Source organism: Callionymus lyra, chromosome 17, assembly GCF_982586985.1.
Source record: "Callionymus lyra chromosome 17, fCalLyr1.hap1.1, whole genome shotgun sequence".
Taxonomy (NCBI): Eukaryota; Metazoa; Chordata; class Actinopteri; order Syngnathiformes; family Callionymidae; genus Callionymus; species Callionymus lyra.
In genome coordinates, this window is record NC_141834.1 from 9,980,543 (window position 1) to 10,004,318 (window position 23,776).

At 39.1% G+C, this 23,776-nt stretch overlaps 2 protein-coding genes across 2 annotated transcripts; one reads left to right on the plus strand and one right to left on the minus strand.

The window, feature by feature from the left end:
* The first annotated feature begins 490 nt into the window (after positions 1 to 490).
* On the plus strand, positions 491 to 5,676 carry LOC148062359 (uncharacterized). The gene is made up of 7 exons (XM_087778791.1): positions 491 to 642; positions 703 to 856; positions 3,730 to 3,819; positions 3,878 to 3,975; positions 4,109 to 4,269; positions 5,109 to 5,225; positions 5,301 to 5,676. The coding sequence occupies exons 2-7, from the start codon at positions 732 to 734 to the stop codon at positions 5,412 to 5,414; spliced, it is 705 nt and encodes a 234-aa protein (XP_087634917.1). The 5' UTR covers positions 491 to 642; positions 703 to 731; the 3' UTR covers positions 5,415 to 5,676.
* irak1bp1 (interleukin-1 receptor-associated kinase 1 binding protein 1) lies at positions 5,670 to 8,749 on the minus strand. Its single transcript, XM_087778792.1, has 4 exons — positions 8,425 to 8,749; positions 8,266 to 8,347; positions 5,987 to 6,117; positions 5,670 to 5,923 (listed from the first exon to the last, which is right to left on the minus strand). The coding sequence occupies exons 1-4, from the start codon at positions 8,655 to 8,657 to the stop codon at positions 5,671 to 5,673; spliced, it is 699 nt and encodes a 232-aa protein (XP_087634918.1). The 5' UTR covers positions 8,658 to 8,749; the 3' UTR covers position 5,670.
* Positions 8,750 to 23,776: the final 15,027 nt, after the last annotated feature.

A 23,776-nucleotide genomic window follows, 5' to 3' on the forward strand; every position in this document is an offset into this window, starting at 1 on the left:
GTACCAACAATAGGTCAGGATTGGAATAATATTATTATAACATGATTTTTATAATTGGATCATATAAGGAATAACACATTTAAATATTTTACGACACTAGTTTAAAATTAATTAAAGATAGTTATTTAACTTGTAAATGTATAATAAAGTACAAACAATAGGTCAGGATTTAAATAATATTTTAACATGAATTTTATAATTGGATCATGTAAAGAAATAAACATATTCAATATTTTATTACACTAAGTAAGTTTAAAATTAATTAAAGATAGTTTATTAACTTTTAAATGTTTCAAAAAGTATGTAATAGGTCAATAAAATAAATAAAATGTAACTTTTGTTATAACTAATAGGGTTTGGACTCAACACCGCCCTCTAGTGTCTATGAAGCAGCGCTGCATGGTAAACCGGTTGTCCGCCTCTTAACAACGAAGTGTGGGATCACTTGAGTGACGTGGCGAGCGGCGAAAGGTCAGCAGGTTCCCGCGTGGGCTGCTGTGATTGGTCGAGCTCAAACGAGACAGGTGGCTCTGACATGAAGCAGCTTCTTCTCAGATAAAGGAAGTGAAAGTTAAAAGAAAGAAAAACAAATAAAAAAAGATGCGACACTGTGAGAGTTGACGGTTTAAAACTCCAGAGAAGGTGAGACAGACACCAGAGAAGAATCGACGCCATAAGTTTTTGAACTGTTTATTTCATCAGGCTCCAGCTGCGGTTCAGAGACCCCCGTCATGCCCGAGCTCTCCCCGGCGGTGCTGCTCCAGCTGCTGCTGCTGCTCTCCGCCGTCCCCGCGCAGTACTTCATCTCCCGCTGGACCGGAGCCTCCGCCGCGCAGCGCTTCCACGCGTCCTCACGGTACGTCGGCTGGAAGTTTTTTTGTTTTTTAAAAATAAATAAATAAAAGAAAAATATTGTAAATATTGACGTTAGCACAGAAGCCATTAGGTCATTTTCGCTGAGTAACACGTCACGCAGCGTCAGGTGTATCCGTGCTAACGACATGCTAACACCTGCTAGCATCTGCGTTTATCATGCGTACTTTTATTAAATCAAATGAAATATGAAAATAACTTAAGATACAATTTTAGACAGGATAATCACTTTTAAAAATTAATTTTGTGTAGTTTTATAGAAATAAAAAAGTATATTCGGTTAGGAGACTAATTACTTTTATCTGTTTTTAATAAGGTTAACACCACACTAACATTTTTAACTTAAAACCGATATCAATATCAAAACCATTAAAAAAAAGAAAAATAAATAAAAAAATGTTAGATTTTTATTAAAGGTCAACTAATGTGAATGAAGTCTTCCTCTCCCAGATGCAGTAAGTCCCTCGTCAAGACCACTTTATAATATAACTTTATAAAAAATATCGGCGAACTAGAGGTTACGAGAGCCGAGTCCATTATATGATGTAATAATGGGCTTCACTCCTCCTCCAGCTGTAATCACACGCTGCTTTGTTTATACAACAAGTCCCTTAGAGGTGGAGACTTCCGGTGTTATCTTGACCTTTTAAGTATATATTTTGTATTTTATTGTTTTGATTTTTTTTTAAGCGCTTTGTGACCCTGGTCTGGAAAAGCGATATATAAATATAAATCACTTACTTACTTTCTTCCTGGATTAATGACACGTGGTGATTAACTTTAAAGCTTGACCAATCACAGCAGAGTGAGTGTGGTTATGGTAAACAAGATTTAAACTCCAGAAAGTTTTTTCAGTGGGCGGGGCTTGTTATATGATCATTTTTTGATGTACATATTTCAGTGAAAAGAGAGTTTTGTACAAATGGACACATACTTATGAGTACAATACTCATAATGAGTACATAATCTATTTAAGACACTTAAAACAACACATAAGTTAGCCTCTAAACTAGAAAAATGCAAAAATAAACTTTGTTTAATGGAATCACACGTCAAATGTATGTAATTAAACACAAAATTAACTAATATGATGACAAGTATCAAGTCTGAGATGGTGCAAAAAATAGATAAAATATACGATTAGAAGAATATTTTGCTAAACTTTTTATATATACCTCAATTAAGTTGGGTTTTCCCTTCTTGGTGATGCTTTACATACAAAACAATATAGTCAGTGACACCAGTCAAACCTGTTAACAGCAACATGACTCTGTTGAGGTTCAGTTTAGTCCTTTATTGTCACTGCCACGAGTACCAGAATGTTCTCTTTACACAAGTGTGTCAATGTGTTCCTTTGTAAATCTTATAAGTGACTTTTGAAAATTAGTCTTGTATCCAGATGCAATGTTTTAAGATGTATACTTTTAACAATCTTTCTAATGCTGTGACTGTGATTCACGCTCATTTAAGCACAAGTGCTTTATGAATAACATGATAATATTTATTAGTATTAAAAGAAAAGTGTCTCATCTCATCATGTTTTTATAGAACTTGAATATAAATGTTACAACAGAGGCCAAATTAAATATATTCAACGATTTTTAAAAAAAAAAAAGGGCAGTATTTATATAAGGTAAATTAATTATTATTAAACTATCAAGAAATTAAGTACAATGAATAAAAAGTATATAAATGAAAATAATTTCATTAATTGCGTTCATTGGTTTATAAATATGAGATGAAAAAAAGAATGGCGGCAACTGTTTATAAATAGCAAATTGTTTCAACAAAGAAACACACTCACATGAATGTTACATAAAAAAAGGCTAATGAACAATTATTTGAATTAAAAAAAAAATTGAATAGAATGTTAAGTATGGGGCTATAACTGTTTCTAGAGCTTTGTAAATGAGTTGGAGGATTTGGAAATACAGTATATAGGTGTGTCTGAACTGTGATCCACAAATGTGTAACTCCATTTGCAAATGTATAATTCAGAATTAGTATGCTCAAATGTATAAAAACTGACAAGTCAAGCAACGTAAACTTCACACTACTTCCAAAAACAGAAAAACCTTCATGTGCGTAACTTGCACATAAATCCTTTTTGCACATGTTCTGTGTAGAAGGATTTGTATACAAATGCCTCAGCTGCGATGACGTTCTAACATTCTTAACATTCTTAACATTCTATTCAATTATTTTAATTCCAAAAAGGCATTTATTCTTTTAAATTACTTTATCATGACTTCATGATCATTTTTAATCAACCTTTCTATTTAACATTCATATTAATAATGAATTTTAAAACTAAATTGGATTAAAATATTTTTTGTTGAAACAATTTGCTATATATGAACATTCTTTTGTTTCATCTCATATTTATAAACCAATCAAAGCAATGAATGTAATTATTTTTAATTTATAGACTTATTATTCCTTGTACTCTTAATTTCTTGTACCTTGTTATAAATACTGCCCTATTTTGATTATTAAATATATTTAATTTGGCCTTTGTTGTAACATTTATATTCAAGTTCTATAAAAACATGATGAGATGAGACACTTTTCTTTTAATACTAATAAATATTATCATGTTAATCATAAAGCACTTAAGTCACAGCATTAGAAAGATTGTTTCTATATGAAAGTATACAGTAGATGTTAAATAAATAGTTAAGAAAAGGCAGATAAAACAGCTTAATTAAATGAGTAATTAATTTTGTTTTATTTTGGATCAAAATAAAGAACAAAGAAATACTTACTGGTTGGTTTTGGATGATGATAAATTCTTCTAGTTTACATAACTATGACTGTAAAAAAGCCGTAAGAGTTCTAGCTCTGGACTGACTCCAGGTTGCTACGGATATGGGGCGAGTTGCGAGAAACTTATCTGAACGTGGACGCGTGGACGGACTGGTCGAACCGGCAGCTGACCAGATTCACGTAAGTCAATACTATGAGTATCTCTTTGATCGTGAACTATATGATATGTTTTTCTCAGGTCTTTCATTGGATTAGGAAACGATGAAGACGAAGTGCTGGAGTCTTCGATGGCAATCGAGAGGATGATATTCGGTAACGACAAAGGATACTTTGGAGGTCTGTGCTTCGTTCTTTACTCTGCTGGGAAACTCTAAGTATAAACAAACAGTAGTATTTATCTACCGTTCTTTTCAAAGTAATGAGGGCGGACGACGACCCCCGGATTGATTTATTTCTCTCTTCCCGGCAGCATCGAAAGAAGTGCGCAGTCCCAGACCTCTGTTTGTTTTCCTGCGAGTGGGCGAGGTGGTGATGGAGAGACGAGGTCAGAGGGTCGGCGTGGTGGTGAGCTGGGACCCCGAGATGCGAGCGCCTGTCACATGGATCAAAAGAGTTTACAGCAACATGGATGTAAGTATGATGGGCTGGGGTCAGGGGCCACGTTATATAACGGGTCTTTATATACTCAATGAGCTTTACATTTCATATGTTTTTTATTGAGAATTTAATTATATTTTTCGGAATAATTTTAATTCAATATTTCTACATTGGAAGGTTGAATATGCTTTTTTAATATGTTATATAATTGAAGTTAAAATAGAATATTTTCGAAATTGAATGGGTTTGCTTATTTTACATAGTTTGATATTCTTATTTTAATTATTTAAACATTTCTTTCTCATTCAAAAGGCTAAAAATGTATAAAATATTGAGTTAAAAAACAATTATTGGTAATTCGATAAAATTACTGTTTATTTTTTTTAATTAGATTTCCAATGCAATTATTAAACAATAAATCAACCTTTTGATATACAAATGATTGAATTCAATTATTAAATAAAAACTAATTTTACCTTTTAATGTACAAATTGTTTAATTCAATTTTTCAATAAAAACTAATATTTTAATATATTATTTAATTGGATCATTCAATACAAAAAAAACAAAAAAATTCAATTATTAAAAATAAATGATTAAAAAAAACAAAAAAAACTTTCAATAAAATAATTCAAATTGCCTTTATAAGATTGGGAAATCGGGGTAAATCCTGAAGTAACGAAGACACAAAAGAATACAATTGAACAAACCACTAGAGCAAGTGTTTTATGTTGTTTGTGGCCCTGGGTCACATGTCACCCAAGTCAACTTTGAATCCAGCACTCTGGACTTTAGGTCCTTCCTGTGTTAAACTTGAATGATTTTCCAGCGCACTCTGATTTCCTCCCATATTATGATTTCCATATACTTAGGGCCCCGCCGCGGAGAAGACCCCTCATTACAAAGTACTGTTCAGCGGTCCCGGAACCTCCTCTCTGCTGGTGGCGTACTTGCCTCAAACACAACTGGAGCGCATCAGTGGGAAGAAGGTAGGAAGTAAAAAAAAAAAAAAAAAACACCTGCACGAGTCTCTGTTCACCTGCTCTTCCTGCTTCGCTTTCCAGCCTGAAATCCCCACCCTGGAGAACTATTTCTCCCATTTTAACGGGCAGAGGTTTGTCATGCAGCCGTGGCTCAGAGAAATCTTTCCTGAGGACGAGGCGGAGGAGAGTCTTTGAAGGACCTTGTGCCAGTCGAACCAGTTTTGAAAGGTTCAAAAGTTCATCAGTTCATAGTTGACGCTGCTGCTGTTTTGAAGCGTGACACTGGGATATATCGTTCATCAGTTCATCCAGGTCTACATCACACGTGTCTCTCTGGAGTTACAAATAAAAGTAGCTGCTGGACTGTGTGGATAAAAAAACATCTTTATTTCATGAACGTATCTTAAAAAAAACTGCACTTTGATTCAGAAAATAAATATTTTTATCAAAATCAAAAGACTTTCTTCCTGTTTCTGGAGCGGAGGCTGAAGCTGACGGACACTCTGGCTGAAGCGGTGATGGCGGGCACATGTGGGAGGCGAGAGGAGGCCTCGTCCCCCGGACCTTCGTCTTCCTTCGTCCTCCACTCCATCGTTTCCTCCTCCCTCACCAGTTGAGGTCGCCCCAAAGTTTGCCCCAGCACCTGACTGACCTTGTGGGCCTTCTGCCGGGCGCTCTCCACGGCGGACACACAGGCGTGCTCGCTGACCATCAAAGAAACATCAAATTCAAGATCTCTCGGATACGCTTTCTAAACATGTCCGTACCTTAAGCGACTGAGACACTCGGCGCTGTGGAAGTACCGCGGCGTAGCCACGCTCACCGTCCTGTCGAGCTTCTCCAACAGAACGCAGTTGATCTGCTCCATCTTCTCGAAGTCTGAGAACGTCACCGTGATCTGTTGAACACAAACGAACCTCAGCACTGCGACGATACCCGCTGGGATATAATCCATGATCGTCAAATATGGTTTTCTGTACGTTCTAAACCGAGGGCGTCAAACTCAATCGGATGTTATATTTACAGCTCGTCTTTTACACGTACTATTACATTCCCATGATCCTTCTCCTGTTCCTCGTCTAAATCACTGGAATATTCATGGGTCGCCAGATGAAAATGAACATTAATCTTTGATCCACGTAAAAGCAACTTGGTTTTGCGAATTTTAATTTGTAAATTAGGGGTTTCGAGTTTAAAATGTTAATTCTTTGACTCATGATTTTAATCGCACACATTTAGTTGAAGTCTCAAACCAAAAAATTCCATCAACTTGATATTCTTAGTCTAATTTTTGCATAAAATCTCAATCTTTGTTGATAATTAGATTTTTCATGAACTTTAGTCCATCTTTTTGACTCGAGTAGCAGTTTTTCACAATACTGTAGATATTTAACGGCACTGAATACATTTTTATTGTAGTTTTTTTTTATGGTTAATTCAAAAAAGTGGGCAAAATAAAACAATTCGTATTTTTACAAATAACAGGAAAATATTTAGTGTGTTGATAACATTTTTTTTTTTGCAATTAAACTCGTCATTATGGCCACCGCAGCTAAAGAAACGATGATATCTTTGTAGTGACTGAGGATGAGAGGATACAGCTATTAAAACGTATTCATTTCTAATCTAATCTTTCTGCAAACTATCTGTTGGTTTTAGTCGTACCTTGCTAACCGTTCTCAGTGCGTTAGAATCAACGACAAAACGTCACCTACAAAGCCTGTACGACGGGCGTCCCACAAGGTTCCATTCTAGGGCTGTTGCTATTCAGCTTGTACATCAACGATCTACCCTCCATCTGTGACGATGTGGAGGTCTTGATGTACGCTGATGATACGCTCTTCTTTACGCAGGGCATCGATGCAAATTGTGTAGCAGCTGAAGAGAGCCACAAAGTGGCTTGACAGGTCCTGCCTTACACTGAACACGGAGAAGATGGTCTCAATGTTCTTCTCGAACAGACCAATCCAAAGTGTCCTTCCAAATATTTACGTGGATAATTGCACAATCAAACATGTAGAGGAAGTGAAATACTTGGGTGTCATTTTGGACTCTACAATCTGTGCTGAAATTTAACATTGCTAACTTTAAACACATCAGGAGCTCCTTATCATTGGAAGCAGCAAAATGTTATTTTCAGTTTAAAAACTCACTTAGATCTTTGCACAGCCAGGCCTTAAAAATCCTTGATCAAAAACCTTGGCGTTAACACCATTGCTTCATCCTTGAAAAACATCAAATCTTGAGCTTCCACAACTTGATAAGGTTCTCCAACATCCGTCTGGTACATAAAGTCCTGCATGATGCTGCCCCTCCTCCCCTAAAGACCTATGCACAGCCACGCTCTCAACTAACAACAGAGCTTTAAGGTCAGTGTCCAGGGGCGACTGCAATGTTCCCCAAAAGAAAGTCTGCGTTCTCTCAATCAACCTTTTCATACAAAGGCATCACAGAATGGAACAGGCTCCCAGACAATCTAAGGAACAAAGCAGATTTTCATCGCTTCTCACAGGCTGTCAAAGACTGACCTTTAGACCACCAGTCCTGCTCGCACTGATAGTACCAGACGAGTATTTGGCCATTGGATATATTATATTGTACTGCGTTTTTTTTATATTATATTATATATTATTGCTTTATTTGTTTGCAATGTATTTTGTAAACAGATGGGAAGTAGCATTGTGCTAAATCTGGGGCAGCCATCTTTTTAATGTAACTGCACATTGTCCTTTTAAAATAAACTAAATGAATGAAAGGTTTTCTGGCAGTATTTTAAATATATAGCGTAATGTTGGATATAATATGTAGCGTAACTCCAGATGACTGCGATAGATCAGTAGGCAAAATTATTTACCTTTTTATTTAACTTTAAAAGGAGGTTTTTAACCAGAATGTTGTTTTTACAAGTGTGTCAATTCAGTAAATATTTAGGTAAATTAAACTTGAATACCGAGGAAATATAATGGGTGTTAATTTATATTTTTTTCAACTTTATTTTCGCCTGATCTGAATTTAATTTCAATTATAAAAAACACACATAACAAACCTCTGCATCCATCTGGTAAAGGTTTTCCTCTCGATGTAGAAACTTCCTCACGGTTGTGTCCTGGATCCTGACGTCATGTTGCCTACAAATAACGTTTATCACAATTAAATTGTAAATACATTTGCGCTTTCCGGTCCCTTTTTTTTGTTTACACTTTACCGTAATGTCTGTAGTATGTACTCGAGGCGCCGCGAGACGCTGCTGGTCGCCTGGTCGACCGAGTCTTTGCTGCTGCTCACGCTGACCCGCAGCGTCGCTCTGTCCGCCGGGTAACACACCTCCGCCGCCCCGCTCACCCGAACCTTCCTGGCCGTGTTCACGCATTCGGTACCGCTCTCCGGGTCTATTTCCTGATTCTTGTCGCGGGTAAACACTTCTTTATGCTCCACCATGACGCTAGCTGCTATGGTAATGGCCGAAGTGCATGCTGGGAGATGTGGTCCCGGAAATGCTGCACGGAAAACATATATATATTTAAAGTCTTTCGTTACCTTTGTATTGACGAACTATGACATAAGAAAAGATTATAACACACAAAAAAAATAGTTGAAAAAAAAGTGAAAAAGTATTGTCACTTTCTTTTGTAAACCAGCAGGTGGCGCCACACTACAGTGATATAATGTTTGGTGAGTAGTTTTAAAGGTAAGGTAGAACTTTATTGATCCCTCAGGAGGTCTCCTTCGGGAAATTGTTTTTTTTCCAATAGCCACAGAAAATACAGCAATTTTTCATAAAAAAAAAATCAAAATAAAATAGGAACAAGAACATAAAGAGAAAGAACAAGATGACACAATCTAAGTCTAAATATAAATATAAAGAACATAGATCAAAGAAAAACAACAAAGACTAACATAGAACAGAACTTTCAGATACTTTCACTTCACTCCTGCCCCCGAACTCAGAATTGTACAATTTAATAGCCAGAGGAATGAATGAGTCCTTGAGTCTATTTGTTTTGCACCTGGGGAGTTTTCAATTCAAGTATAGTAGAGTTTAAAAGTACACACTGGCTTTGTAGGTAACCTTTTTGTTAAGGATGTACTACTTCTTATTTTTTTGTTGTTGATGAGTGGTTTCCGGTTTGGGAGTGTCTCCCCGAGTAGCTGGGACAGTCTTCCTGTCACTCATCAAGCATCAACCTGAAGATAACGATCAGTTTAATGCTTTTACAGTAGAAACACAGCCTCAAAGACAATCCATGATATATTTTTACTGATGCTAGTTTCCTGAAGCAACATCGTCTTGTTTTGTTTCCCCGGGGCATTAAACTGTGAAACAGACTTTATAACCACGAGCTAAAAATACAAAGTCATATTTGTTGTTCCTGTCTCCGGTTTCACCGGTCCCCTGGTACGATCCCTGAAACTCTAGCCCCGATGCACACAAACCTCCGGCCAAGATGTACTCCACGGATCCTCTGTTCTCTCGTGTCCTGAATCTGCAGAAAAAGACGTTCAAATATTCAACCCGCAGTCATTGAATCTGTTTTAAAAATACCCAAGTGAAAGATAAGAAAGGAGGGAATGTTCAGGAAAAAGGTAATATTGGATTGTATTTCTTTGAGATACTTTGGCACGAGATGATTTTAATCCTCCGACTGTAAGGGTTGTGTTACTGTATTCTGCTTCTCTTTCTGTTGGTGAGCACTTTTACTATTTTGACTGTAATGCATCGGCGTGTTTGCTAACATGTCTGCCGCTCTGTGGTCTCTGCATGTTCTTCCCCTTAAACATCTGGATATCAAGTATATCTTCAATGAGTATTTATTAAAATCCAACTCTAAATCTTTACTGTCCTCACAATGTTTACATTTATTTACGTGTTAATGATAATTTTGTCTAAAGTTGAATACAGAAAGTTACAGTTTAAATAATTTAATTCAGAAAAAATCAGATGATTATTATGAACAATTAAGAAAAAAAAATCAATTAACTTAAAACTTGAGAGGGTTCTGGTTGCACAGCTTTAATCTCAGGCCTCTCTGGCCACACTGAGTGAGCAGATATCTGTTTGCAGAGTAGGGGCCTGAGAGAGTGACTGAGGGGCCTGAGTGAGCAGATAGCTTACTGCAAAATAGGGGCTTCAGAGAGCGACTGGAGGGGCCTGAGAGAGCAACTGGAAGGGCCTGAGAAAGGGTCTGGAGGGGCTTGAGAGAGCGTCTGGAGGGGCCTGAGAGAGGGACTGGAGGGGCCTGAGAGAGCGGCTGGAGGGGCCTGAGAGAGCAGCTGGAGGGGCCTGAGAGAGCGGCTGGAGGGGCCTGAGAGAGTGTCTGGAGGGGCCTGAGAAAGGGTCTGGAGGGGCCTGAGAGAGGGACTGGAGGGGCCTGAGAGAGCGGCTGGAGGGGCCTGAGAGAGCGGCTAGAGGGGCCTGAGAGAGCGTCTGGAGGGGCCTGAGAGAGCGGCTAGAGGGGCCTGAGAGAGCGTCTGGAGGGGCCTGAGAGAGCGATGGAGGGGCCTGAGAGAGCGTCTGGAGGGGCCTCATAGAGCGTCTGGAGGGGCCTGAGAGAGCGATGGAGGGGCCTGAGAGAGCAGATAGCTCACTGCAAAGTTGGGGCTTGAGAGAGTGCCTGGAGGGGCCTGAGAAAGGGTCTGGAGGGGCCTGAGAGACCAGATAGCTTACTGCAAAGTAGGGGCCTGAGAAAACGGCCGGAGGGGCCTGAGAGAGCAGATAGCGGTCTGCAAAGTAGGGGCTTGAAAGTGCGAATGGAGGGGCCTAAGATTGCAGCTGTGCAAGCAGACAGGATATACAGCAAGGGGCGTCATAGCTCAGATGGTAGAGTGGTTGCCTGCAGTCCAAAAGGTTGCAGGTTCAATCCCAGCTCCAGACAAGCTTGTGTCGTTGTGTCCCTGAGCAAGACACTTTACCCTGATTGCTCCTGAGGGCAGATTCGGCGCCGTGTGGTGCAGCCTACTCCCATCAGTATGTGTGAATGGCTGTCAAAGCGCTTTGTGACCCTGGTCTAGAAAGGCGCTATATAAATAGAGATTATTATTATACTTACTGTAAGTTTAAAAAAGTTGTTTAACTCTACTGTTTTTTTTTTTATAACAACTGGAAACATCCTTTGTAGTATATGGTGAAATAAAATCGTAGAATCAAAAAACAACCAAAGAATAATCGATATAAACACAAGAAAAAAATCTTGCCATAGAATTACTTTCGATAAAAGAAACCAACGATCCTAAAGTTGACTCTTATGTCAGCAGTTTCTGGCCCTAAACTGGCGTCTCTGTCTCTACTCTCGCCTCCATTCATGTGGATCAGCTTCCAAACCATGACTGTGGAAATGATCACCAGTGGTTGGACGAGATGCTGTCGCTCCTTCACTCTCAGATGACCTCATAGCTCTCTTGGAGAACCTCCACGTCTTCGCCGCAATCAAGGTCTGCACGCTTTTATGACAGCTTTATTTTCATATTGTCCAAGAAATCTCAAGGCTCCCTCCTGCGTCTGTTTCCGCTAATCCACCACTTTATTTCTTCCACTTCTTTTTTTTTCTTTTTCTTTATTATTTTCGAGTGCAGGCGATAAAACACACAACGTGCTCTACGTGTGTCCACAGCTGTCATGTGTCAGCAATTTTATGTGAGACTCCGAGTTCTATTTTTTAATACATCTTTTAATGCAAATCTCCATCCCTGTAAAAAAAACAAAAACAAAAAACAGATGCTGGAAGAAAAAGATGATGCAATTAATCCATATGTTCATAGTTTAAAACTCCAGACCATGTCGTCAAACGATTATGTTTTTTGGTTTTAAGATGAGAAAAAATATATGTTAATTTAGTTTAGTAGGTGGGATATTAAATTAAACTGCAAGCGCATACCTCTGCCAAGCAGCTCATTTCCGTTATTGCCATTGATAGCGATAGAAAGATAGATGGATGGATAGATACATGATGAATGGATAGAAACATGATAGATGGATCGATGAAAGATGATAGATGATAGATGATCGATAGATGGATGGTAGATATATGATAGATGGATAGTAGATGCATGATAAATAGATACATGATAGATCGATACATGATAGATCGATAGAAGGTAGATGGATAGATAGATGGATGGTAGATACATGATAGATAGATAGATGGATAGAAGGTAGATACATGATAGATAGATACATGGTAGATGGATGATAGATGGATAGATAGATGGATGGTACATACATGATAGATAGATAGATAGATGGATAGAAGGTAGATACATGATAGATAGATACATGGTAGATGGATGGTAGATACATGATAGATAGATACATGGTAGATGGATGATAGATGGATAGATAGATGGATGGTACATACATGATAGATAGATACATGGTAGATGGATGGTAGATACATGATAGATAGATGATAGATAGATACATGGTAGATACATGATAGATGAATAGATAGATGGATGGTAGATACATGATAGATAGATAGATAGATGGATAGAAGGTAGATACATGATAGATGGATGGATAGATGGATGGTAGATACATGATAGATAGATACATGATAGATGGATGGTAGGTACATGATAGATAGATGGTAGATACATGATAGATGGATACATGATAGATGATAGATACATGATTGATAGATGGTAGATACATAATAGATGGATACATGATAGATGGATGCATGATTGATAGATGGATAGATGGTATATACAGGATAGATGGATAGATGGATGGTAGATACATGATAGATGGATAGATAGATGGATGGTAGATACATGATAGATGGATAGATAGATAGATGGTAGATACATGATAGATGGATAGATAGATGGATGGTAGATACATGATAGATGGATAGATAGATGGATGGTAGATACATGATAGATGGATAGAAGGTAGATACATGATAGATAATATTTTCACTTCACTCCTGCCCCCAAACTCAGAATTAAACAGTCTAATAACACAAGGAATGAATGAGTCCCTGAGTCTATTAGTGTTGCATCATGGGAGGAGCATTTGTGCTCCATCTGCTTCTCTGCTCAATGATGACAGTTCATAAGCTCAATAGAACAGCAGGGGGCAGTAGTGATAAGGAATATCCTCGCTCAGTACAATAGACACTGAGCAGAAAATAAAAAGTAATTAAAAAAAAGTATTACAAGGAGCAATTCATTCTTCAGAGCGATACATTGTATTGTATTTTAAATGAGGAATTATTCCAACAAAAATTAATTTGAATATAAAATGCATAAAAAGTTACCAAAAAATGTTAATTAAATAAGGAAATGGGAGAGATCAACTAAATTACTATAAAAACTGTAAAAAATAGAAAGTTGTGTCCAAAATAAAAACGCAAAACATTTTTGCGTAAAGAACAACATGCAAATGAAATAAAGTGAAAATAAGCTCAAAATATAATTTTTAAAAAAACGAACTTGTAATTGTATAATCCAATTAAAATGTTTATGATGTATTCAAAACTATATATAAATAAATGGAGGTAAAAGTCCAACGATAATGTTAGTCTCTTTAACGCTCATCTAATTGAGAGTCACATCTGTCAGCAGGTGGTTAACAAACCTGGAGTGTTATGAGACTCTTGTCCTCTTGATCTCTTGAACCGACACCAGGGTCAGGAATGTTTCTTCTCTTCAGATCGAAACCTTTTTAGAATCTGGACGTGTTTTGAGGAACGTTTTCGGTCTTTTCCTGCTCATTTCCATTCGTGGTCTCTTTACAGTTCACTGATGAGAGGTTTCCATGTTGGGCCTTCTTATGCTCCTACACACACACATGCACATGTACATGCACACATACACACACACACACACACACACACATGCACACACACACACACTGAACACTTTTGAGCACGTCTGAACCTGTTGTAAAGAGCTCATAAAGTCTCAACATCTGTTTATTGCAATGCCTGCTTTTGGATTGTTCAACAGAGACTCCGACCCACAAAACCCTCACACACACACACACACACACACACACACACACACACACACACACACACACACACACACACACACACACACACACACACACACACACACACACACACACACACACACACACACACACATACACACGTTCACACACATGCATGCACGCACACATATACACACACACATACACACACATGCATGCACACATACACACGTACGCATGCACACACACATGCATGCACCTACAAACACACACATGCATGCACACTCACATACGCACACGTACATACACTTACAAATGCACACACACATGCACACTAACACACATGCATGCACACATACAAACAGAAGCACACTAACACACACACACATGCACATGCACTTACACACATGCACACATATACTCACCCACACTTGCAAACACACACACAACACACACACATAGACTAACACACACACACTAACACACACAAACATGCACACACACACACACACACACACACACACACACACACACACACACACACACACACACACACACACACACACACACACACACATACACACGTTCACACACATGCATGCACGCACACATATACACTCACACATACACACACATGCATGCACACATACACACGTACGCATGCACACACACATGCATGCACCTACAAACACACACATGCATGCACACTCACATACGCACACGTACATACACTTACAAATGCACACACACATGCACACTAACACACATGCATGCACACATACAAACAGAAGCACACTAACACACACACACATGCACATGCACTTACACACATGCACACATATACTCACCCACACTTGCAAACACACACACAACACACACACATAGACTAACACACACACACTAACACACACAAACATGCACACACACACACACACACACACACACACACACACACACACACACACACACACACACACATACACTTACACCAACACACCCACACCCCCACACCTACACCAATACACAGATATACACTAATACACACATATATACACCTACACAAACATACACCAACACATACACATATACACTCGCCCACACTTACAAACACACACAGAAAGGCGCTTTACAAATAACTTTTACTTACTTACACACACACCAACGCACACAGGAGTGTGTGATGATGACATGTGATGGTTGTGTAGTTGTGAACATGCTTCTATGCGGCACTAACACAGGCTGCAGGTCTACAGGTGTGTGTTTATACGTCGTGCATCATTAGAGTTAATGACGTTCATGCAGACATGCTCCATGAGCTGCGAGACTGACAGTCCACTCGCCTGCTTCAACTCTCTTGCTTCAACTCTCCTCCTCCAACTCGCCTCCTCCAACTCTCCTCCTCCAACTCTCCTCCTCCAACTCGCCTCCTCCAACTCTCCTCCTTCTCCTCCGTCTCCAGCTCTTCGCGTCCGTTGCTGCAGAGCCTTGTTTTTTAAGGCCTGGTTGGGTTTCAGGGCTCCATTAAAACTTCAAAGTGCGTGTTTACTACTGTAACTGGAGCTAGTCCACGCTAAAGCTGGCGCTAATGAGAGCGCACACACACACACACACACGTGTTCCCCTCATGGAGGACGCCGCCATATATTCCCAACAGGAATAATGTCTTTATCAGTGGATCCATCACAGGTTTAAAGACTCTCTCAGCACCTTGTCTCCGTCTGTTGATCCGCTTCTCTCTCCGCCAGCAGACGAGTGTTCGACTCATTAGGAAGTTTTTCTCATCCTGGTCCAGAGCGAACATACATGATGCTGCTCTGACATCCATGTGAGACGTCCAGATGTCCCAGAAACACACGCGTGGCTTCTTCTTCTTTAGCTTACAAGGGATGTGGAGTAGACCTACACCGGTTCATGCCCATGAACATACATTGCTTTTGTTATTATTTTGGCAGCCGTTTTTAAAACACATTTACTATTATATTTATTTTATGAGTTATTCATTATTTATGTCATTTTATGTTAATGTATCTTATTGTATTTTAATTTATTGTATTTCTCATTTTTTATTTCATTTATATTATTTTATTATTTTATTTTGTACCGCCACCACAAATAAGTTATTTTTACTGAGACTGAAAGTTTCTGATTTTGATTAATATTTCGCTGATTAAGGGAATTTGAATTTTTCAAAACTTTTTAGCAGCATTTTCGTACTAATTTTGTTTTTTAAATTGATATCCTTATATTCCTTTTTTCCTCTGAAATTCTCATTGATTATTTTTCCTGCTGATAAAATGAAAAAAATGTATTGACATAGCCACAGCTACAAATATGTATGTTTTTATTTCTATATTTACTAACTTAATATATTTCAATTTTTTTTAGTACTTTATCTCTGAGACATTTGCGTTTTTACAAAGAAAAACACATTTTATCATGTTCTTACAACAAGAAACAACAACTAATATATGTAATATATATATATATATGTAACTAATATAATATAAACTAATATATAATACCTATATTATATATATAAATGCAGTTTAAAATAAATCTTATGATAGTTGCTTAACACTTACTTACTTATGTAACAAAGATTAAAGATGTTTTTTTTATGACAATTAAATAAAAACATTTTTTGATTAGAATTATTATGAATACATTATTATTTTTATAATTTTAATTTATTTTTTCTTTCTCTTCCTTCTCTTTTCACACAGTTTTGAGTTATTAAAAGTAGATATTTATTAAAAAAGTTAAGTAGACGTTTTGACATTTTAATGTTTAAATAATATATAATATAAAAGTGTATTGTAAACGTAACTATTATTGGTGTAAATCATTTAATTTTTAAATTTTAATTTTCACTTATGGAAAATGATAATTGAATTATGTTTTGGTTGTGTCGGCGCCACCTTCTGGAACGGGTTGACTTTTTAAAATTATAATTTACACACACACACTAACGCACATCAACCTATACTAACACAAATGCCTACACAAACCTACACACACACATGCACCCACACGTGCATTCACGCATACACACACGTATGCACAGACGCACACATACACTAACACACACAAATCTACACGCACGAACCCACATGCACCCACACTTGCACCAACATTCACACACCACCACACAAACGCACACCCCTACCCTTGCACACACACCTACACCAATACACTGACACACGCCCACCAACACACACACACGTACACTCACCCACACTTACAATCACACACACTTACAAACACTTGTTTGACTTATAATTTATTTACACATGTGAACATAAACATATGAATTGTGTTTCTATTTTTATAAAATAAATGTACACTTCATTTTAATCTTTAGCTTAATTATAAAATAACAAACATGTATTTATAAAATATATATATATATTAAGAACACAAATAAACTCTTCAAATAACTTTTATTAACTGTCCTTTTGAACAATTTTAGATTGTTTAAACGTTCAATTAAATAAGTTTTAAATCATAATTATAATACTTGTAACGTACTTTTAACTGAAAAACCTTCTTTTCAATGTATCTTTTTACATCTGAATCCACAGCGTCCTCGTGTTCTCCGACATCTCGTCGCTCCAGCTGCTGCCTGGAGGCTGGACTCGCTCGAAGCCACAGTCGTTCTCGCTGCTAATAAATATGAAGTTTCAGGAACTCAAACCTCCGATCGTTTATTATTTCTCCGTTCGCAGCCGACTCGCCTACGGGGAAGAATCTCCACCGCTGACCCTTGACCCCTGGCGTCTTGGCTCCATCTGCCCCCCCCCCCCCCCCCTCCCACACCCACCCCTTCTTCTTCTTCAGTTCTGGGCCGACACGTTGAAAGGGGAATATCGTGGATAACTGAGGTCATCCCAGTGTTTTGGGGAACGTTTCCCAACTAATAACCTTTTCTTTCTTTTATTGCGGCGCAGAACGAGAGTCGACTGAAAACATGCTTTCGCTCCAGAACAGATCCGCGGCGATAAAAGCCGTCGCTACTCCCAACGTTTTTTTTGTTTTTTTTTTACAGCTCCTTCATCTGACCTCCCCCCTTTTTCCCCTTTTCCTCCTGTTTTCCTTCCCTTTCCATCATTCCTGCGACCTCCTGGGAGCGACGGGAGTAGGCTGCTGCCGGTTGGTACTGTGGATAATAAACACCCGCCTCCACCCCTCGGTGCACCTCGGGGCGAGCGAGCACCTGTAGGAGCGACGCCAACAGAACCATGTGTTGTCATGCTGATGCTAAAAGGTGGTGTGTGTGGTGTGTGTGTGTGTGTGTGGGGGAGGAGGGGGGGGAGAATAAACACACACACCCAGAGGCACACACTGGTTGAGGGCAAATGTTAAAGAACCCCATTTCCTCTCCAGACAGATGATGCTTGAAGACTTCTTCCATCTTTTAACCGGTGTCTCCAGGCACGTGATAGCGTAGCCTTTAGCTACCGTCAGTGAACTAGGCTTTAAGAAACTTCAGGATAATAACTGTCTTGTAATGTATCGGACATTTTCTTCCCAGCATCATTTTTTACGATAGATTCTCCAACCAAAATTTCAATAGCAAATTGATTGGCCGTTTGATCGTATTTTTGAGGCCCCTCGTGATGCTTGATGGATCTACTGACTCCTTTAAGAAACATCTTAAGACGTTTTTATTTGTTCAGGCTTTTCCTTGATTTTCTGGAACTCCTGTTGTGTTTTTGTTTTTGTTCTTATATTAACTAAGAAAATAAAATCTGCTTACGTTTTATTTCTTTGTCCTTTCGGTGAATTTTTCTTGCTCCTCACTACAATTATTATAGTTTTTGAACTTTTTTTAATGCTATTCTTAACTTGTTTTTCGACGGCCCCTCACAACAGTCGCAGTATATATCGTGGCCCCTAAGGAATTGTATTCCCCCCCCCCCCCCATGACTAAGACAGTTTTTATAGCTGGGATTGTAATCTTGATACACGTTAGGGTTTGATTTTAATTTCTCCTCTTAGAATTGGAGATTGTCCTGGTAGAATTCCCATTTGTCAAAGTATTCCAATAGTATTCCAGATCCTACTGGATTCCAATCTATACTTTGACATATATTCTGGTTTGTTTTTGGGTCGTTATTGGCCCTTTTTCTTGTCACTTGAGTCTGAGGTCAGTCGAAGACTTTTTTTTAGTAAGTGTTTAATAAGTGTGACGATACAACTTCAAACATGGTTTAACCAGTTTCACTTGGAATTGCATCGAAGTCGGTTACAATGCAATGCATTGTGGGGACTCGCTCCAGGTGATCACTGATCCAAAAATATCTTGGAATCGATTCAAGAGAAAGTCTAACTTTTATTGGTCAAGTCATAGTAAGAAAATGAAACCAGTTTCTTTGTCGTAAGTTCCATTGACTGTCATTGTAAAGTGATTCGTAATATTTCAACTCAATCAAATCAGCCGGTTAAGTCTGATTGATTAAACTGCATGAATTCTATTTCCTGTACTGGAACCAGATTTATCGTAAGTCCAGGTTTTGAGGGTCACAGTTTGGACCAAAGGTTGGTCTTGTAGTAAAAGTGCTGCCTATTCACATAAAGGAAAGACGGTTACTGTGTATTTCCCCAGAGCAGGAACGTTGAAGACGTTACATCTTCCATTTGTCCAGTTATTCCCTTAAGTAGTCCAGGTCCAGAATTGTCTGTGTTTTCTACTTCTCCCCTTGTTTCGTGGGTTTACTCCGGGAACTCCGGTTTCCTCTTCCGGTCCAAAAACATACAGAGGTTGATTGGTAACTTGGGGGAATTGTCCATAGAGTGTGTGTGTGTGAATGGTTGTGTGTCTTTGTGTGCCCTGCTGCGACAGACTGGCGTCCTGTCCAGGGTGTCCCCCGCCTTACACCCGAAGAAGCTGTGATAGAATCCAGCCCCCCCAATAACCCCCATTAGGGATTACGCGGTAAAGAAAATGAAAGTATTGAAGCACATTTTTGTTTATTATCAGAATCATTTAAACACAACTTTTGTCAGAGCTTTATACTTAGCGTCCACCTGATGGCGCCGTAGAGAAACTAAGTCTTCGGCCCAGGATTGAACTGCTAGATTGAAGGGTTCAGTGGTTCATGAGGCTTCATCTCGTCATCACCACGTTAACCACCGGTAGAAAAAACAGCTTCAATCGTGAAATACACATTCTTTATTCTCAAACAAAAAAAATGCAATTATGAATCTTCAACACGTCAACAAATGGTTTCTTACCGCGAGGAAACGTCTCCACATCCGATCGTGCTTTAATACTTTTCCAAACCAGTCATTTGTATCCGTCGCCTCATTGGCCAGAAATAGTTGACCATAGAGCTGGAGGGCGATGATGATGATGATGATGATGATGATGATGATGATGATGATGTCACACTTCTTTCCTAAAGTGATGTCTGGACAAATATATAAACCTGGCCGTTGACTCTGCTTGTGTGTGGATAGTTCAACCAATGAGTGAGCGACGGTACATCATGGATCGAACACCATAAGTACCACCTTCACCTTTGTAAGGCCTTTGGCTCACAGTGACCTGGAGGCTTAAAGCAAATGTATTTGTGGTATCCCTTGTGTTATCTCATGGTGAAGGTGACACAAAGGCCCGAAAACTAATGTGTTTGTGGTATCCCTTGTGTTATCTCAGGGTCAAGCTGACCCGAAGGCCCAGAAAAAAATGTGTTTGAGGTATCCCTTGTGTTATCTCAGGGTCAAGGTGACCCAGAGGGTGAAAACAAATGTGTTTGAGGTATCCCTTGTGTTATCTCAGTGACAAGGTGACCCAAAGGCCCTAAAACTAATGTGTTTGAGGTATTCCTTGTGTTATCTCAGGGTCAATGTGACCCAGAGGCTGAAAACAAACGTGTTTTGATATACATCAGTGTCAAGGTTATCTGAATGCTCGAAAGAAAATGTGTTTGTGGTATCCCTTGTGTTATCTAATGGTCAATGTAACCCGGAGGCTGAAAACAAATGTGTTTGCGGTATCCCTTGTGTTATCTCTGGGTCAAGGTGAACGACTTGACCCAGACACAAGACAAGGGATACCAAAAACATTTTTGTTTTCGGACCACGGGTCACCCTAACCAAGAGGCCACACAAGTGTTTTGAAATTCACCAACATTGACAGTGACCATGCCAATACAAAAAAGTCTTTAAACTTCATCAAAACTCATCAGAACGTTAGCACTTCTGCTAACCTCATTACCCACTTGAAGTACGAAGGTCATCGAAAAAAAAGTCCTGTGTGGTTGCATCCGAAATTTCCGAGCTCACCAAAAAGCGATAATTACCGAATTACAACTGTCGACAAAGCGTTTGACTCCCGGGAGAAGCCCGTCAAGCCAACGCTCCGGTAATAGCACTCGATACATCAGCGCTCGCCGCTAAACTTCTCACTGTTTTCCTCTCGGCACGTCTCCCCCGAGGCTCATTAGAAGGTCGTGATCTTATGTTACACGAATATGAACAAAAAAAAAAAAAAGGCTTTGGCGAAAGATTCTCATTAGCCACTTTTGAAACCAAACTCCAGAAAAACAATTCCGGGGCTCTTGTATTAAATCGTCAGCCTGTACTTTCAGAAAAAAAAAAGTAGTGACCGAATAGATCTAGATTCGGTTTCAGGCATTTGAACTACTCCACGTAATTTATCTCGTGGTCGTTTTTTTCTCGAAACTGGACACATCGCCTCAAGAGCAGTGTGTGTTTGAAGTTCCCGGGACGGACTGGACCCGGTTCCTCAGCCGGCGTGGGTCGTGGCGAAGCTGCTCCGGGGTAATAGCCTGCGTCCGCCGCCGCCGCCGCCGCGCCGAGATTAATGTGAAGACTTATTGATGTAATGATGGAGTCATGAAAAAGTGCTCCGAGGGGCCGCGGTTTCGGGCACAAAACGCATGAGCTTTAATGGACGCTCTGTGTGTCTACTCTTTTTTTTTTTCTTCCCCCTCGACAGAAACAGATGAAATTAATTGAGAGATCTCATATAAAAACGAGGAGTCTGGAGTTTCTGCTCTGGCGAACCCCGAAAAAACCTGTCGGGCGAAGGTGTGCGTTGATAAGTTTCAAGATCTCGCATTTCTCACACGGTTCACGCTGAGATGGTTTGGACGGCGGCTACGAGGGAGGCTGAGTCAACAGGAGCTAAATGAAAGTGGTACCTTCATAGTGTAGGTGTCCCCTGTACCCCAGCAGGTGCTGACAGATCCCCCTCTTTTTTTATTTTTCCTCCCCTCGCTCCGCCTGCTTTTGTGCGGCTTTGTCCACTGTGAGCATGGGAAGAGCGAGACCTTACAGCCTCCCAGCTTTCGACCCCGAGGGGGGATTTCTGCGCCGAAGACGCCCGCAGAGACCAGAGGAAGAGACCCCCTAATGCAATAATGAGATACAGAGACTCCAGTTCTTACACAGAGGTAGCGTGATTCACCCGAGCCTTCCTCAGGATCTCGAGGGTCCAACAGTGACTCAATTTATAAGGGGTTGTGGCTCTACTTTGAAGCTGTGTCCCAAATCTTCTCTTAGTATACTAGAAGTTAGTATGCATCAGGATAGTGTAAGTACTAACTTGTACAGAAATTCTCGACACATAGTAGGTTAGGTTAGGTAGAACTTTATTGATCCCTCAGGAGGTCTTCTTGGGGAAATTGTTTTTTTCCAATTAGACACAGCGATGCAGCAATTATTCATAAAAATGAAAATAAAAATAAGAACAAGAAAAAAGAGAAATAAAGAGAAAGAACAAGATGATACGATCTAAGTCTAAAGATAAAGAACATAGATCAAAGAAAAATAACAAAAACAAAGGATATAAAGATATAAACATAGAATAGAATAGTACGTCTCAAATCAAACACTGCCGCTACGCACTAACCCGGGAAATGACGCGACAGCTTCTTCTTCTTCTACTACTATTTAATGTTTTGCAAGTTTGGATCAAAAAATATATGAGAAACCAATTATTCGAGAGACATGGTACCAAGGTATCGGCACAGTAGACGTGTCATCCTACTACTGCTGGCTGGAAATGACCTGTAAGTATATATATGACGTAACTTCCGCTTACAACGTCACTAAGATGGCGGCCGTTTCGGGTAGAAAGTGTCCATCGATCCATACTTTTTGGCGTTTTAATACGACAATTTAGTGTGCATGGCGCACTACATTTCACATGCTAAGAATTGAGATGCACTTATGCACTAAAAATAAATAAACTTTGAGTATGGCAAGTATGCGATTTGAGACACAGCTTGAGCCTCTCCTGGTTGACCAACTTACTCACTATCTCTTTAAACTTTTTCCAGTAAGGGCCACAAAACTTTCCCCCTTCTCTGATGGGGGACCAGGGTCAGTTTGTAGCAGAACAAGTGTGACGATCACAGGGGCGACTAAACATAAAAATTATATTGCTTTCCAGAAAAACCACACATAAGCAAATAATTCCAGGTTCTACATGAAAAAACCCTCTCTGGAAATGTGGCCCTAATCTTTTATTTTAGCAAGCAAAAAATGTATAAAGAATGTGTAATATATATATATATATATATATATATATATATATATATACTGTATATATTCTTAATTTTTATGTGATTTTAGCTACGCAAAAAAGTATTTT

Excerpts from the sequence above, each read along its gene's own strand:
- irak1bp1 (XM_087778792.1), bottom strand. The coding sequence starts at position 8,657 with ATGGTGGAGCATAAAGAAGTGTTTACCCGCGACAAGAATCAGGAAATA. Across the intron at positions 8,348-8,424 it reads TACATACTACAGACATTACG|GCAACATGACGTCAGGATCC; the intron begins GTAAAGTGTAAA and ends CGTTATTTGTAG. Across the intron at positions 5,924-5,986 it reads GAGTGTCTCAGTCGCTTAAG|CGAGCACGCCTGTGTGTCCG; the intron begins GTACGGACATGT and ends TTTGATGGTCAG.
- LOC148062359 (XM_087778791.1), top strand. The coding sequence starts at position 732 with ATGCCCGAGCTCTCCCCGGCGGTGCTGCTCCAGCTGCTGCTGCTGCTC. Across the intron at positions 857-3,729 it reads CGCTTCCACGCGTCCTCACG|GTTGCTACGGATATGGGGCG; the intron begins GTACGTCGGCTG and ends GACTGACTCCAG. Across the intron at positions 4,270-5,108 it reads GAGTTTACAGCAACATGGAT|GGCCCCGCCGCGGAGAAGAC; the intron begins GTAAGTATGATG and ends CCATATACTTAG.